Genomic DNA, 16,391 nt, shown 5'->3' with positions numbered 1-16,391 from the left:
GAAATCTAATTCAATTGATGTCCGAATCGATTTGTTGGATCACAAAACTCATTCCTGATTTAAAAACTTTGTCACAATCGATTTGTCAATCGATTGATTCAATAAATGGTTGTTTCTGTGATCTGCAAAATCGATTGCTCAATTGATGTCCCAATCGATTGTCCAATTGATTGGATTAAGCCCATAACTCAGGTTTCACTAAAAACTTTTAACCAATCGATTGCCCAATCGATTCATGTAGTGAAAACTCTTGTTCTGAGTCAGACAATCGATTGCCCAATTGATTCATCAATTGACTTATTAGTTGATTGATTTATATTCATTGGCAAAGACTTAAGTATGAGAACATAGTGATTAGTCTACTAAACTAACTACTATGACACCTAATTACACTACACAAATTTGCATCTTTCTCAAGCATATCCTCCAACTTTGGTTGATTCCTTGAGTTGCAAGCTTTTGTTCCAAGTGTATGGTGTCTGCTTGTTTGCCTGAAATTTTTCTCAATTCAAATCATTAGATCAATCAAATATTTCATATGTACTGTATGTTTGGGAATTAAATCAAAAACATGATCAGGGAAGCTCATGACTTACATTATCTATCATCCGAAAAATTATTTTTCTCCCGCAATGTCACTTTCCATGAACAAGAAAGTTACTTTGGTCAAACTCATCTTGAGATTGAAATTGATTCTGAGAAAGATAGAAATGATGATGCTAATTGTAAAATACATGTTTTTGATGAAGACAAAGACCAAGGAAAGTGATCAAGTTGCAAGCTCAAAAAGAAGTCAAACATCAAAGACAACTATGGTCAAATATGCTAGAAGTCTTATAATGTAAAGGTACATGATGCAATCTAATATTCGTATATTTCAAATGCACATGAGAACCTTTCATTTTAGCATATGCATTTCAAGTATTTTCAAAAGTCAAAACAACATTAACAAAGTCTTAAAAAACATGTTTTTGACAAAATGCATAAGTGTATTCGAATACAGCATCTTGTATTCGAATACAAAGTAAGTCAGAAGCAAAAGTCTCAAAGTTGTATTCGACTACGACTATGTGTAGTCGACTACAAGACAAGTCAGTGGCCAAAATCCCCATATCTGTATTCGACTACAACCATCTGTAATCGAATACAAAGTAAGTCAGTGGCAAATTTTCATTAATCTGTATTCGACTACACACATGTGTATTCGAATACAAGGTGTAATTTTTGAATATTTTTGAACGTTAAAAGGATGTATTTGACTACACACAAGTTGTAGTCGAATACACCTGGAAACAATGCAATTTTTCAATTCCGAAATTGTTCCGGATCATTGTATTTTTTCATCAAACCTCTTGGATCAATGGCCACGAATCTGAAGAGATGTTTATGGAGTATAAATACACCATAACTTCAGATCAAATAGAACCAATCATACACACAATCCTACAACCAAACCTTGAACAAACTTTCTAAAATGTTTTGATTTATTCAAAGTTTCACTTTTATATTTCAAGTACAGATTTTACATTTTCATATCATTGAGAAAAGTTCTCTAGTGTACTTGAAATTATATTGGATTGTTATCATTGTACATCAACTATTATATCATATTGATCTAAGTCAAAATCCATATTGCTAAACCATTCAAGTGTTGTAAATTGAAGAAAGTGGTGTACTTTCTTCAAGTGTTGTAAATTGAGGAATCCGGATCATTGTATTTTTTCATCAAACCTCTTGGATCAATGGCCACGAATCTGAAGAGATGTTTATGGAGTATAAATACCCCATAACGTCAGATCAAACTAGAACCAATCCTACAACCAAAGCCTTGAACAAACTTTGAACAAACTTTCTAAAATGTTTTGATTTATTCAAAGTTTCACTTTTATATTTCAAGTACAGATTTTACATTTTCATATCATTGAGAAAAGTTCTCTAGTGTACTTGAAATTATATTGGATTGTTATCATTGTACATCAACTATTATATCATATTGATCTAAGTCAAAATTCATATTGCTAAACCATTCAAGTGTTGTAAATTGAGGAAAGTGGTGTTCTTTCTTCAAGTTTTGTAAACTAAGATAGTGGTGTGCTATCTTAGGGTGATTGTTAGGTGTTTGTAACAAAGGTCCTAGGGTGGGACTTGTACTTATTCTAACAATAGTGGAAAATCTCTTGTGGTGTGCAAGAGGACTGGATGTACCCTTGGTGATAAGGGGAACCAGGATAATATCTTTGTGTTCTTTATTTTTCTGCCATTTATCTTTTCCATACACTATCTTAAATCAGAAAAATCAAACACTAAATCTCTAAAAACAAGAAAATTTCTAAACACCCTCACTCTTAGGCGCACTTCTGTACTAACACTAATGTAAGAATTGGGAAGAATCTAGTATATATAAGAAGAACAATGATCATTCCTGAATCTATTCACATCCAGGAGTTCAATCTGACTTTACACGTGGTAACTTCTCTTGATGCTTCAAACTCTACTGATCCAATTTATGAAATCTTCCCATGCATTAGAATCAAAATCCGACACACCACCAACTTATGATGGCCTTCATATCCCAATTGTCCTTAGGAAGAGTACTACTACATATATCAACAAGCCACTTTACCCTTTATCCAACTACCTATGCTTTGAAAAAAATTCACCTACCAATAAATCGCTCCTCACAAGTCTGAACACTACCACTGTACCAAATGGAAGCATTGGAAAAGAAAGGTACTTGGGATGTGGTTCCTCTACCAAATGGAAAGAAACATGTAGCATGCAATTGGGTATACACTGTAAAGTACAAGGTTGATGGGTCTATTGAGAGGTACAAGACAAGATTGGTAGCTAAGGAATTTACTCAAACATATGGAGTGGATTATTTGAAAACATTTGCTCTGGTTGCAAAAATGAATATCGTTCGAGTGATATTATCTCTAGCAACTAATTACAGTTGGAACTTGCACCAATTTGATATAAAAAATATCTTCCTCCATAGAGATCTAGAAGAAGAGATTTATATGGACTTACTCTCGGATATAGTGAGCATATTGCTGCCAATACCGTTTGTAAGTTAAATAAAGCTCTATATAGACTTAAACAATCGCCACAAGCGTGGTCTGGGAGGTTTGCTAAAATCATGGTGGGTCTAGGCTTCAAACAAAGCCAAAGAGATCATACTTTTTTTTTTATCAAATACTCTGAGTTAAGGGGAGTATGTTAATCAGTTCACTCGAATCCCACATGAAGCTTCACCCTCTTAATCCCCTAACATGAATCCCTTCCAACTTTTCTAGAACGCCACAACTCTCCCACATAAGCATTGCAACAACCCATAATTTAGAGAAATCACAATTTCACTCTCTTGTAGCATCCCAATTGAGTCCATCATATCTAACATTGTTCGAATCTTTGGACACTAATATTAAGTTTCATTAGATAATAATTTATTGGACTTATATATTATTGGACTTTTATGATATATGAAGGATAGTCTAGTCTTGTAAATTTTTAGTATTTATACTCTTTTTTATAAGCTAGTATTTATACTTTCCTTATGCATTCTTGCAATTTGAATTGGAACCCTGACCTCTTTTCTTGTTACTCTTCCCAAATGATTCATATTGTTAACAAGCTTAACCCCACCCAAACAAGGGGCACCAATTGTTATTAGTTCACTAATTTTGATATTAAAAAAGGTTCACTAATATTTCGATTCTTTCAAATTGACATTGTTGTTTCTAGTATGAATTGAATATTTTTGTTATGAAAAATGGTATGTTTTATTTAAACAATAAATTTATAGAGAAAAATAATTATGCAATGTAAATCAATTTTATACAGATAATTAATAACAATTATTTATATTATCATCTCAATTCAATAATTGTAATTGTTACCACAAAATAACTACACAATCAATGACAGTATTGACTGTAAGTTACGTTAACAACACATGTTCATTAAATTCAAATATATTTATAAATTTCATCTATTAGAAATAATATTATTCGAGAAACACTAGACACTAAATATATTTTCAAACAAATATTCAAATTCAAATTTGAATTGTTCAATAGTTTTAGATTTGACTATTTTTACTATATATTACCTAGTTGGTGAACATAATAAAACTCTATTAAAGATTAAATATCATAAAAAATACAAATAGATAAAATTTTAAAGTTGAAAAATAATTTTGACAGTATAAACATAAAATTTGATTATTATTTTATTTATTTAAAAATAATAATAAATTATATTATAATTAACTTACACCGTTATAAAGTTTTGATATATGTGAATTGAGTTAGAAATGAACGACCAACATGAAATTTGATTTAAGTTAAAAAAAGTGAAAAGAAATTAGAAATGGTGTGAAAAAGTCAAGACTGAGGCAAGAAAGGTCAAACATGAAATAGGCCAACAAGTCTCAATTACTGCTACACTTATTCATCTTTTTTACAATGTCTCCTTCGTTGAAATTCTCAATCTTTTTCAATTCCAAGTCTTTTCCACTTTCATCTTTGTGGTTTCATGGGCTCGTTTTGGGAGAACCATAAAGCGCAATGAGCAAACCCAACCATTTCTTTCACAAACTTCTAAAACCCTTTATCACAAGAGGTAAATCAACAAAACCTTCAAATTCCTTTTTTGTTTTGTTTAATAATTGTGTGGTGTTTGATTAGAGGAAAAGAGTGAAGATGACATACAAAACATGGCTACACAGGAGCGGAGGACATTTTCCTACGAAACATTGGTTGCTGCTACCAACAACTTTCATGCGGTTAACAAACTTGGAGAAGGAGGCTTTGGGCCTGTCTTCAAGGTAAATTATAAATAAATCAACCACTTTTTACTTTCTTTCATCTTGTTGTAAAAATAACTTAGTGCTTATGTTATAAGAGCTTATGGTATAAGCTGTTAAATAAGTTGTTTATCCGACGAGGACCTAAGTGCAGTGGGTGTACAAAATTACTAGAAATAGAAATGTGAAATTCTGCATACAGTTAACTTAATTTCAAGTAATGATTTAATTCGGTAGTTTATTTTCTCCTGATTTAGTCTTTTACTAGTACTATATAAAAATGTTAACAATGTTATGTTATAATTATTTTTTACGTAATCATTTAAAAAAACCTAGAAACCCAAATCTTTATCAAATTTATAACTCAAATCTTCGTAGAACCCATATTTTCATATCCAATAACATCAAATCCTCAAATAATATAACTCAGCAAAATGAATATTTGGGGATTCATGTGTAAAATTTGGGAATTTTATTTATCCAATTCAGTTGTGCCACATCATTTCCTCGTCGTTATTGAGCTCGCCACACAATAGAAAATGGAGGAGGACCAACAAAATTCCAGGGATCCAAAACCCGATTTTAGAAATAGGAGACTAAAAGTTAATTTTGCATAAATAGGAGGATCAAAATTGTATTTAAGCCTTTTTGTCTCCTTTGAAATTTTCAATTGTCACCCTCTTGTTTTTAACCCTTTATGTTCATCTCTACAACCTTTTTAGTTACCCTTTTTCCTTGGTAGTTTTTCAGTATTTTGTGTGTTGTTTCAATTCGTCAAGATATGTTTTCAACCTGGTTTCAAGTGTTGAGATTTTAGTGAATCATCAAATGCTGTACTTTGGAACATTGTGGTGGTTCTATATTGAAGGGTTGAAAAGTAGCTATGGTGTGCAAAATAGCTAACCAAACCATATTTAAGTTATTGAAATTTGTTAATTGAACCGCAAGGTTTAATGTTGTTTTTTCAACAACATCAAACCCAGATCTTAGTATTTTTATTTGGGGGATTTGATGTTGATGTTATCGTTGTTGGAGATGAAAGTATGGATTTCTTTGAAAACTTGAGTTATGGATTTGATTAATAATTGAGTTTTTTTTAAGACGAAGATGAACTTTCTGGGGTTTTTTAACGAAAGTGTAATAGATTGTGTAAAAAATCATAAGGGACTTAGTGAGTAATTTTGCCTATACTATTTATAAAAAAAAATAGAAGATAGATATTACAAAGTATTTAATTGGCTCAAACAACCTTTTCAATTGCAATTAGTTACATATAATGATTTTTAAGGAAAACTGTGAATAAGAAACCATCAAATTAAACCAATGCTAGCTTGCTAGATATTTATAATTGCAGACATCAATTTGCAACTTTAGATCCATAAAAGCAAACACCTATTGTATTCTATATTCTAATTGTGGCAATATTTTGTTTTGATTTGTCTGTTTTTGGTTGAAGGGTAAATTGAACGATGGGAGAGAGATAGCAGTGAAGAAGTTGTCACGTGGTTCAAATCAAGGGAAGACACAGTTTGTGACGGAGGCAAAGTTGTTGACTCGTGTGCAGCACCGTAATGTGGTGAATTTGTTTGGTTATTGTATCCATGGCAGAGAGAAGCTTCTTGTGTATGAGTATGTCCCTCGTGAGAGCCTTGACAAGTTTCTATTCAGTGAGTTTTTCTTTCCAAATATTCTTGATTCTTTTTGTTGAATAAGATCACATAAAAACAAATTCTACTCTACACCATTTTGATAGGTGGTTTACCATGGATTGACACAAAGACTTGATTAGTGTCGGTTCTACTAATACAAGAAAAAATGAATATACTTCTCTCAATACTCAATTCATTCATTTTTTCTTGTTTTGTTGAACTGATACCGTTAGGTCATTGTCTCAGCTATAAGAACGAGAAAAATTGTAAATTTCTATTTTTGAAGAGCGTCGATGATAGTTGTTAGAAATTTAGATGATTTTGAAATACTAATTCACCGTAGACCACTTATTAAAGTTCTCTACCGTAGAACTTGCTCTCACATAGTATCAAAATACCGTTAAAGAACATATACACTTTTACTCCAAATTAAGTGTCTTTGGGAACATATAAAGGATCATTTTCACAGGTTGCTATATAAGTATTTAATATTTTTTTAATAAAAATAAGGTACTATTTTAAAACCAAAGAAATTATCTGGTGTGAACATTGAGCTTACTTTTCCCTAGTTTTGAAATAGCAACATACTAAAGTGTTAAAAGATTTATGGTGGCATGTAATTGGATTACTAGAAACGCTCTTAGCTAGCTTTGATTCATGTGGGCCACATACACCGGTAATTGAACTTGTTCTAAATTTCAACCATGACCGACATTTTCATAGTTGATATGATGGTTTGATTGACGCCGGTTTGACATAAAAGGAAAAACCAATATGTTTTCCTCAAATTTTTGTTGTATAATCGTAAGTCTGGGAACTATCTTAAGCTTCTTTATTCATTAAGCCTATTATTCCAAAATATATATATATATATATAGAGAGAGGAAACATATCAAATAAGAGGATTTAAAATGAGAAAACGAGAGAACTAAATCTTATTCATTGATTAAGTCATGAATGGTTAAGATTAAAACAAAAAGTCATGTGACTTTGTAACTGGTCATGCGACATTTTTACAATTGAAAAATATAAAACCACAATTACTAAACATGATTGTGTGGAAATTAACTCATGTAGGATCAAACAAGAGAGAAGAGCTAGATTGGAAACGTAGACTTGACATAATCAATGGAGTAGCAAGGGGATTACTTTATCTTCATGAAGACTCTCACAATTGCATAATCCATCGTGACATAAAAGCAGCCAACATTTTACTCGACGAAAAATGGGTCCCTAAGATTGCTGACTTTGGCTTGGCTCGTCTCTTCCCGGAAGATGAAACCCATGTCAATACACGTGTGGCTGGAACACAGTAAATTACACTTCTCTTTAATCTTTCAATTTTTCAACATATTACATTTATTTATGTTCATTATAGTCCATATAAGTCAATGTCAACTGGATTAAAAAAAAAGTGAAGGGACATTTTGGTCCATCACAAAAAACATAAGGAATAGGTTAGTGATAGAAACCAGAATTTTATTGACTAGAATTGACGAGCTTTGAAGCTCTTACAATGATGGACATCTGAAAATGTAGAAAAAGAACTAACCCAGAGTTCTAAGAACTCCTAAACTAGAGCAAAATTGCTCATAACCAGAGAAAAAATTCTCCTAATTATTTCTTAGAATATTTTATGAATACCTTTCCCTCTTCTTATTCCCTCATTATTATAACATAAAATATGTGACATTATTAACTAGCTTTTATTCTTTTCATTCATCCTTCTTGAAACTAAATGCCTTTTCCACTTCCCATTCCCTCATTCCTTTAATGGAATATCAGTAGAATAAGAGACATTATTAACTAGCTTTTATTCCCTTCATCCATCATTTTAGAAACTAAATGCGTGTGACTTTGGTGAGTGGGGTCCACTCTTTGGGTCCTCATTCCTCTTAATTTGCAAGGTTCTATCGTTGCCACCCGCTTCAAAATGAGCCTTGTCCTCAAGGCTAACATTAAGACATTGATTCTGTAGCAGACTTCTAGGTTCCCAGCTGATGGTTTCCTTATTCCCTTCCCATGTTATGATTTTTCTTGGCCTTAGTATATTCGTGGTAACAACATTAAGCTCTTTTTCCTGACTGATTCTCCAATTCTGACACTGCAGCTTCACAACTTTCCCTTTCCAGTCCAAGCAAATTACCATTTCTTCCCAATCAAATAACACCTTGCCTAACTTATGCAGCCAAGCCACTCCCAAAATCATGTCCTCACCTTGTAATTCCACTATGTAAGCTTCAGCAGTGGTCTGGAACCTTTCAATTTGAATGTCAAACTTTCCACACTTCTCTATTATGGCCACACGGGAACCGTTTCCAAATTTTGCGTTCGTAACTGGGATCTGTTCTACTGGAAGCTGCAGAACTGCAGCCATTTGAGGAGTCACAAAATTATGAGTAGCACCAATGTCCACCATCATCGTGACCGGTATGCCCTTCACGGTACCTTCCAAATGTAGGGGAAAAGGGAACAAATTTCGAGCTCTACCTTCCTCTGCTATTCTGAACAGCATCGTGGAGTTGCATCTTACTGCAACATCTTCTTCCCCTTCCTTCAGTTCGATAGCTAGGACTTCATCGGCGTTGTCTGTCACTTCATCATCTCCCAAAATCACCAAACGCAACTATTTTTCAGCACACTGATGAAGAGGATGGAACCTTTCCCCACATTGAAAACAGAGGCCTCACGCCTTACGATCCATTAATTCAGAATATGGAAGATGCTTTGTTCCCCGATTGCGATTTTCGTGGCTCCTCCATCGCTCCTCATTGCCATTTGTTCGTGTTTGGTTCTGATTCAGGTTGGCTCCTTGCATGCTCAATTCGGGTTAGGATTTGACCCAGTTAGAGTATTTCTGGATTGGGTTCCCCCACTTGGCCCAGAACTCACATTTCCTTTGTTTGGGCCTGGAAAAAAAACCCAGTCTGGACCCGTTTCTATTAGTAAGCCCATTACTTCCTTCTCTTCCCCCTTTCCAGTTTCGCGAACGACCTCCACATCCGCTTCCTCTGTAATTCAACACGCCCCGTAACTCTATTTCAACATCACAAGCCTGGTTGGAGGCGACCCAAAAAATACCCAAGGTATTGTTCTTCGGGGAGATGCATAACCTGGGATGAGATTTATTCGAAATATGAAATGTACTCTTCCACATCTCCAGTTTGTTGAAGATCTTTCAATTCTTCAAATGGATTATCGCTCTTTCTTCCTCCATATCTCTCAATCAACGCTTCCTTCAACTTTAACCATGTGAGGTCATCCTCCGTTTCACATAGAAGATTAAACCAATGAATGGTTGCTCCCTCCACGCTAATTTTCGCCAAACGAACCTTCACTTCTTCATATATTTCATGTACCTTAAAATATGTCTTTGCTCGCGTGATCCACCCCATTGGATCGTCACCATCAAATGACGAAAGCTCCACCTTCTTCACTGCAATCTTGTATTCCGTAATTGGCTCCTCGGTTGTCTGCGACACCCCAAGTGTAGGCCGATTCAATAGTTTTGCAAACTCTGTCAAAATAGCATGACAAAATTCATCTAAGGTTTGACGCACTAAACCTTCCATCTCAGCCATTCTTATCTCCAAAGCCTCAACTTTGTCATACATTTTCGGTGGCATTCGGTTTCGCTAGCTTCTATATCTATCCGGCAGGTCGGACCAATGATAGAAACCAAAATTTTATTGACTAGAATTGATGAGCTCTGAAGCTCTTACAATGCTGAAAATCTGAAAATGCAGAAAATGAACTAAACCAGAGTTCTAAGAACAACTAAACTAGAGCAAAATTGCTCCTAATCAGAGAAAAAATTTCCCTAATTATTTCTTAGAATATTTTCTGAATACCTTTCCCTCTTCCTATTCCCTCATTCTTATAACATAAAATATGTGACATTATTAACTAGCTTTTATTCCCTCTATCCATCGTTTTAGAAACTAAATGTGTGTGACTTGGGTGAGTGAGGCCCACTCTTTGGGCCATCATTCCTCTTAATTTGCAGTGTTCTATCAGTTAGTCTCTGATTCCTGATAAAAATAAATTGGGACACATTAGTTCTTCTGTCAAATTTTATTTTTTTTAATCGGTTTCTTTTATTCATTTTTGAATCGTGACTCGATTCTGTGACAATTCACATGTCATAAAATGGTCCACAAAAAAGAAACAAAAATATCGCGGAAAGGAAGAAAACCACAGTTTAGAAACGAAAACATGGAAAGAAAAATGAAAATGGCAGTGGGAATACCTCAGATGAAAATTGTTGGAAAACCGTCGTTGTGTCAGATGTCAGCCATTCTTTTTCATAGCTAGAAATTGTCCTCTTATGTTTTTGTTAAAGACAACATAGGAAATTCACAGGCGCCATTAATGATTTAACGTTACACGTCATGAGCTTCCATACGGTTCAATAACAAAATGTGGTTCGGGAACTAAATTGTCCCAATTTATTTTTATTATGGGATTAAGAAAGGTCATATTTTTGTCAGATACTATATCTATTCCGTGTGTTTTTTGTGAGGGACTAAAATGTCATTTTTTTTTAAAAGTCAATGTCAACCCATCTATAAAACACAAAACGTGTGATGCATCTATGAATAATCAATAGGAGTAGTTAACTAAACGTGTTACGTTTGCCAAATATTTTTCAAGTGGTGTATATTTCAAATACGTCCCAGAAAGTTTTGTTTTTGACAAAAAATCCATGAAAATTTTGTTGATTGATAAAAAAAATACTTTGTTATAGTTCTCCGTAGAAGTGGAGTTTAACAATGAAAATTTGAGATTTTTTTTTAAAGAAGCCAAAAAGTATATATGATCACATCATATTTCAAACATAAGATGTGCCTAGAATAGTAAAACAAGTACATATACAACCAGTATAGTATGAACAACTTGGGTTCCTTAACCATTTGGTCGGATTTTTGACCTATGACCGATGTATATGAAAAAATATATATTGGGAGAGGTCAACCGCTTAAGTAAATATTTTATTTTAAAAAGCATCTTAAATAGATTTCAGTTAGTTCGAAGATTAATTTCCGTAGTTATGTGCAAAGATACCTTTGGTTTAAAAAAGTACAACCGAGATCAAATAGAAAAAAAGCATTACAAAAACCAACATTGCACCTATAGGTCCCCCGCAACTCAAGCAAAAATGTGCTGCTTAAAAATTATGTAGTTTGATAATTATATCATAAGTCTTTGTCAACTAGTACCTTAAATTGGATTTTGATAATTTCATTTATGAAAATAGGTTTTTGGCTAGTGTTTTAAAAACACCCGTTAAATTATAAAATTTAAAAATAAAAAATTTAACACTTATTTATTATGAGTGTTTTTTTATTTGTAGTATGTTTGAAGTTGTACCAGATAGTTTTTTCAAATAATAATAATAAAAAGTTAATAATATGCAGTGGATACATGGCGCCAGAGTACTTGATGCATGGGCATCTATCTGTGAAGGCAGACGTGTATAGCTATGGAGTTTTGGTGTTGGAGTTGATCACCGGCCATCGGAACTCCTCCTCTGATTCAGCCTTCAACGGAGACAATCTCCTTAATTGGGTAAAATTGTATTACAACTGCTTCATTTTTTTACATTTTTTATGCTTTAAATTAAGAAACCAGTTTTATTTGTTCAATTAATTATTGGCATTGTCATTGGTGTGTTTGGTACGCTATAAGCCTAAGGTATTTTTCCACAAACATGATGACAAGGCCAACTTGACTACTAGTCATGCCTGATGCCTACCTCCATATTTTAAAAGGGAAAAAAATGTGTTGAAATTGATTAATTGTCATTGTCAGTGTTATTGGTGTATTTAAATTAAATATAATTCTTTACAACAAACTATTTAAATACAGTTTAGATTTGCCTCTAAACTCCAAATTAGCCACAAAAAAACTGTACTAGCAACAAAAATGCCATACCACTAAAGGGATGTAGTCTTGGTGGTAAATAAATCAAATGTCGTCTTAACTCTCTGGTTCTTAAGGAAAAGGGTCTTGGTAATTCTTTGGCTACTAGATAAGTAAAGTCTAGTTAAAATTTGCTTCAGTTTGGATTTGTATGTCAAACTGGATTCTTAAGGAAAAGGGTCTTGGTAATTCTTTGGCTACTAGATAAGTAAAGTCTAGTTAAAATTTGCTTCAGTTTGGATTTGTATGTCAAACTGGATTCTTAAGGAAAAGGGTCTTGGTAATTCTTTGGCTACTAGATAAGTAAAGTCTAGTTAAAATTTGCTTCAGTTTGGATTTGTATGTCAAACTGGATTCTTAAGGAAAAGGGTCTTGGTAATTCTTTGGCTACTAGATAAGTAAAGTCTAGTTAAAATTTATTTCAGTTTGGATTTGCATGTCAAACTCGATTCTCTCAAAACGATTCATCATTAACTAATGTTTATTAAACACTTAAGTCCAACTACTTGGTTAGTAATTCGAGTGTCTTATGTCTATGATCATGAACTCGATGCTTGATTTATGCATATGAAAATTGATCATTTAAGAGAGAGAACCTTAAATGTGCTCTAAATTTTGGAATATGAACTATAACAGGCATACAGGCTATACAAGAAAGGGAAGTGGTTAGAAATGGTGGACCCAACGATGGCATCTTCGGTGGACGAGCAAGTGGAAACGTGCATACGAGTGAGTTTGCTGTGTGTGCAAGGAGATCCACAGCTTCGTCCAACGATGGGGCGTGTGGTGTTGATGTTATCTAAGAAGCCACCAAGTCACATGGAAGAACCAACCAGACCAGGAGTACCTGGTTCCAGATACAGAAGAATATTACCTCGGACTCGCACCCCTTTTATTACTACTACTACTACTGATGATGATAATGATTCATCTGCTTCACACATTGATTCAAGCAATTTTGACACTAATACTACTAATATTACTACTTCTACCAATTCTACAAGCTCTGCTTCTGCACAAGTAGACTTGCGAGGGAAACGTCCAATGCTACCTTGATCATCATTTCGTCATTCTCTTCTCTTGTTGGAACGATTTGAGGCTAGTTATTATTCTTTTGTTATTCTCATTGTATCATAATATTGTTTTTGTATATGTGAGTTTGTATTAAGTTTGTAAACACATAGGAACATTAGTGAGATTACAAAATGATCACTGTGTTGTTTTTTTTATAGAGGTTTCTTGTAAAGTTAGTAGCAGATGTTTGAATCTTGGACCTAGACATTCTAAGTCCAATGTTGCCTGTCTTATTTATGATCTTTGTCATTACTAGTATTTACTTACTGTTTTTATATTGGTTGCGTACAAAACCTGTTTCAGGATTCATTTACTTGGCAAACAACTTTGGAACTTGTCAATTATAACACCAATAAATGTATTGACTTATTGTATTTTTGGGATATACTAATAGCTCATTAACTTTGAAATTGTTAGAGCTTTCCTGTGCTCAATTAGACTCTTTGCTCCTTGTTAACCGTAAGATTCCTCTAACTTATTATTAATTTTAATTTCATTCTCATAAAAAAAAATTCAGATCCTTGTGAAGAAAATTTGGTAGCAACAAATTACCGTGTACACTTGTTGTGGCGTGGTCCCAGGCGAAGCTTGTATCAATTTTTTACTACTACCTAGTTGTGTACTCATCCGCCCCAAATACAATATCAGAAATTATAATACAATAAAAATGAACAAATATGAAGTTGAATGAATATCTATCATATTTTTTTCCTTCGAAATCAGCATTATCTAGGTCGGTCCAAAGACCTATAAATCTAAAATAGGTTTAGATCTCAAAATTTTAAAGTAACAAAAATTAATTTAATTGTAGTTTTCACCTCAGTCACTTTGTTAATATTATATCTCCACGGCACATGTTTGAACATATATACACACACAACTTTATTTTTATATAAATTGTGTAATTTTTTATTTTATTTAAAAAGATAATATTTACTTTAGAATTTTTAGAGTTCGGTCTTGACATTGATATGTCATTTTATGTTTAATTGTAATTTTAATTTCTCTATTTTTATTCATAAATTTGATATTTTAAAATTTAATAATTTTAAAAAATTTATTCGATTTTTTAACCAAAAATAGTCACAGGTATATTTTAAATTATGTGTCACATGATATGATGTGTTGAATAATTAATTTTTAATAATTACAATAAAATTATTTAAAAACTTTATTTTCAAAAATAATATAATTTTGTAATTAATTAATACATTTAGACGATTATAAATCATAAGATCGTATGTCATATTATTTAAAATATATCAAATTATTTTTTTAACTAAAAAAATATAAAGAAAAAAATGATTAAATTTAAAAATAGAAGAATTAATTTTATAAATTAATAAAAAAAATACAATTAAACCAAAATATTATTCAAAGTGATCAATTAGTATGGCACGTGAACAAATCCTGACATTGACAATGATAAAATGTTAATTGAAATAACATTGACATGTCATTAGTTAAGATCCCATGTTAATAAAATTGAACTCAAATGTGAATATGAGATAAAAATCTTGAAAATCAAGAAATAAAATGACTAGATTCCCATATCTTTAAATGTGAAACTAATCCCGTAAAGTGAAACTAAAATAGTAATTCAGTTAAAATAAAAATAAAGGTACAAAAAAGAAAGTGGTAGATGGATCATTTAAGTGTGGTGAATCTAGCCTTGGCCAACTTAATGTAGCATATAGCATGTGCATGTGACATTTTTATCTACGGGAAATAACCAGCTCAGCTGCATGAATTAAACAAACATAATCTAAACACAATAAAACAAATAACAAATAAGAATACAGAAATAAATGCAAAATTAATCACCAAAACCTCACTCCACTACACTGAGTTCTTCTTCTTCAAGAACAAGAAGAACAAACCCAGAAACAAAAATGGGTACCTCTACCACCACCTTCTTCACTCTCACACCACCAAAACCAACAATCACATTCCTCTCTTCAACTTCCACTAAATCCAACTTTCTCATCCCTTCCAATCTCAATTTCAACTTCTCTTTCTCCATAACCCATTCCTCCACACTCAACAACACCCCACCCATTCTCAAATCATCCTTCTCCGACGACACAACCACCTCCATCACCACCACCTCCCCCTCTCACCGCAACCTCAAATCCCGTCTCCGCTCCGGCGAAACCCTCTACGGCCTCTTCCTCCTCACCTTCTCCCCAACTCTAGCCGAAATCGCTGGTCTCTCCGGCTACGACTTCGTCGTCATCGACATGGAACACGGCCACGGCGGCATCTCCGAAACTCTCCCGTGTCTCCACGCGCTCGCAGCTTCGGGAACACCAGCCATCCTCCGCGTCCCCGAAACCACATCAGCCTGGGCCAAAAAAGCCCTAGATCTAGGCCCACAAGGAATCATGTTCCCTATGATAGAGTCCGGTAATTCCGCATCAGAAGCCGTTTCTTATTGCCGTTTCCCACCATCTGGGCTTCGTGGATCGGCCCATCCAATAGTTCGGGCTTCCAAATACGGATTCGACGAAGGTTACTTAAATAACTACCTCGACGAGCTTTTAATAATGTGCCAGGTGGAATCCGAACAAGGAGTGAAAAATATCGACGAGATCGTAGCCGTTGATGGTGTTGACTGTATCCAAATCGGACCGTTGGATCTTAGCGCTAGTATGGGGTATTTGTGGGACCCGGGGAATAAGAATGTTAGGGAGACGTTGAGGGAAGCGGAGAGGAAGGTTTTGAAGAGGAAGAGTGAAAACGACGACGTTTTTCTTGCGGGTTTTGCGATGCCGTTTGATGGTCCACATGATCTTAGGTCACGTGGTTATCACATGGTGTCCGGTGCTTCTGACGTTGGTTTGTTTAGGAATTGTGTTGTTGATGATGTTTTCAGGTTCAAGACGAGTTTGGTTGAGGATGGTTCGGATAGTGAAAGGGGAAGAGTTGGGAAAGATGGG

The 16,391-nt window shown here is 33.8% G+C and overlaps 2 protein-coding genes across 3 annotated transcripts; both read left to right on the top strand.

Annotated features, from left to right (window-relative positions):
* Positions 1 to 4,387: 4,387 nt before the first annotated feature.
* On the top strand, positions 4,388 to 13,710 carry LOC101493746 (cysteine-rich receptor-like protein kinase 43). 2 transcript variants are annotated; one of them, XM_004498218.4, is made up of 6 exons: positions 4,388 to 4,623; positions 4,689 to 4,828; positions 6,264 to 6,474; positions 7,534 to 7,768; positions 11,874 to 12,024; positions 13,015 to 13,710. In XM_004498218.4, the coding sequence occupies exons 1-6, from the start codon at positions 4,569 to 4,571 to the stop codon at positions 13,432 to 13,434; spliced, it is 1,212 nt and encodes a 403-aa protein (XP_004498275.1). In that variant the 5' UTR covers positions 4,388 to 4,568; the 3' UTR covers positions 13,435 to 13,710. The 2 variants fall into 2 exon arrangements, with proteins under 2 accessions (XP_004498275.1, XP_012570588.1); XM_012715134.3 differs by lacking the exons at positions 4,388 to 4,623; positions 4,689 to 4,828 and adding an exon at positions 5,250 to 5,693.
* Positions 13,711 to 15,159: 1,449 nt separating this feature from the next.
* LOC101493205 (uncharacterized) lies at positions 15,160 to 16,391 on the top strand (the record flags this gene model as incomplete). Its single annotated transcript, XM_027333265.2, has 1 exon — positions 15,160 to 16,391. A coding segment is annotated over exon 1 (1,047 nt), but the record flags the coding sequence as incomplete, so codon positions are not given.

This window comes from Cicer arietinum, chromosome 4 (genome assembly GCF_000331145.2).
Source record: "Cicer arietinum cultivar CDC Frontier isolate Library 1 chromosome 4, Cicar.CDCFrontier_v2.0, whole genome shotgun sequence".
Taxonomy (NCBI): domain Eukaryota; kingdom Viridiplantae; phylum Streptophyta; class Magnoliopsida; order Fabales; family Fabaceae; genus Cicer; species Cicer arietinum.
Note: the sequence above shows the minus strand (reverse complement) of the source record. Positions and strands in the feature narration are given on the sequence as shown.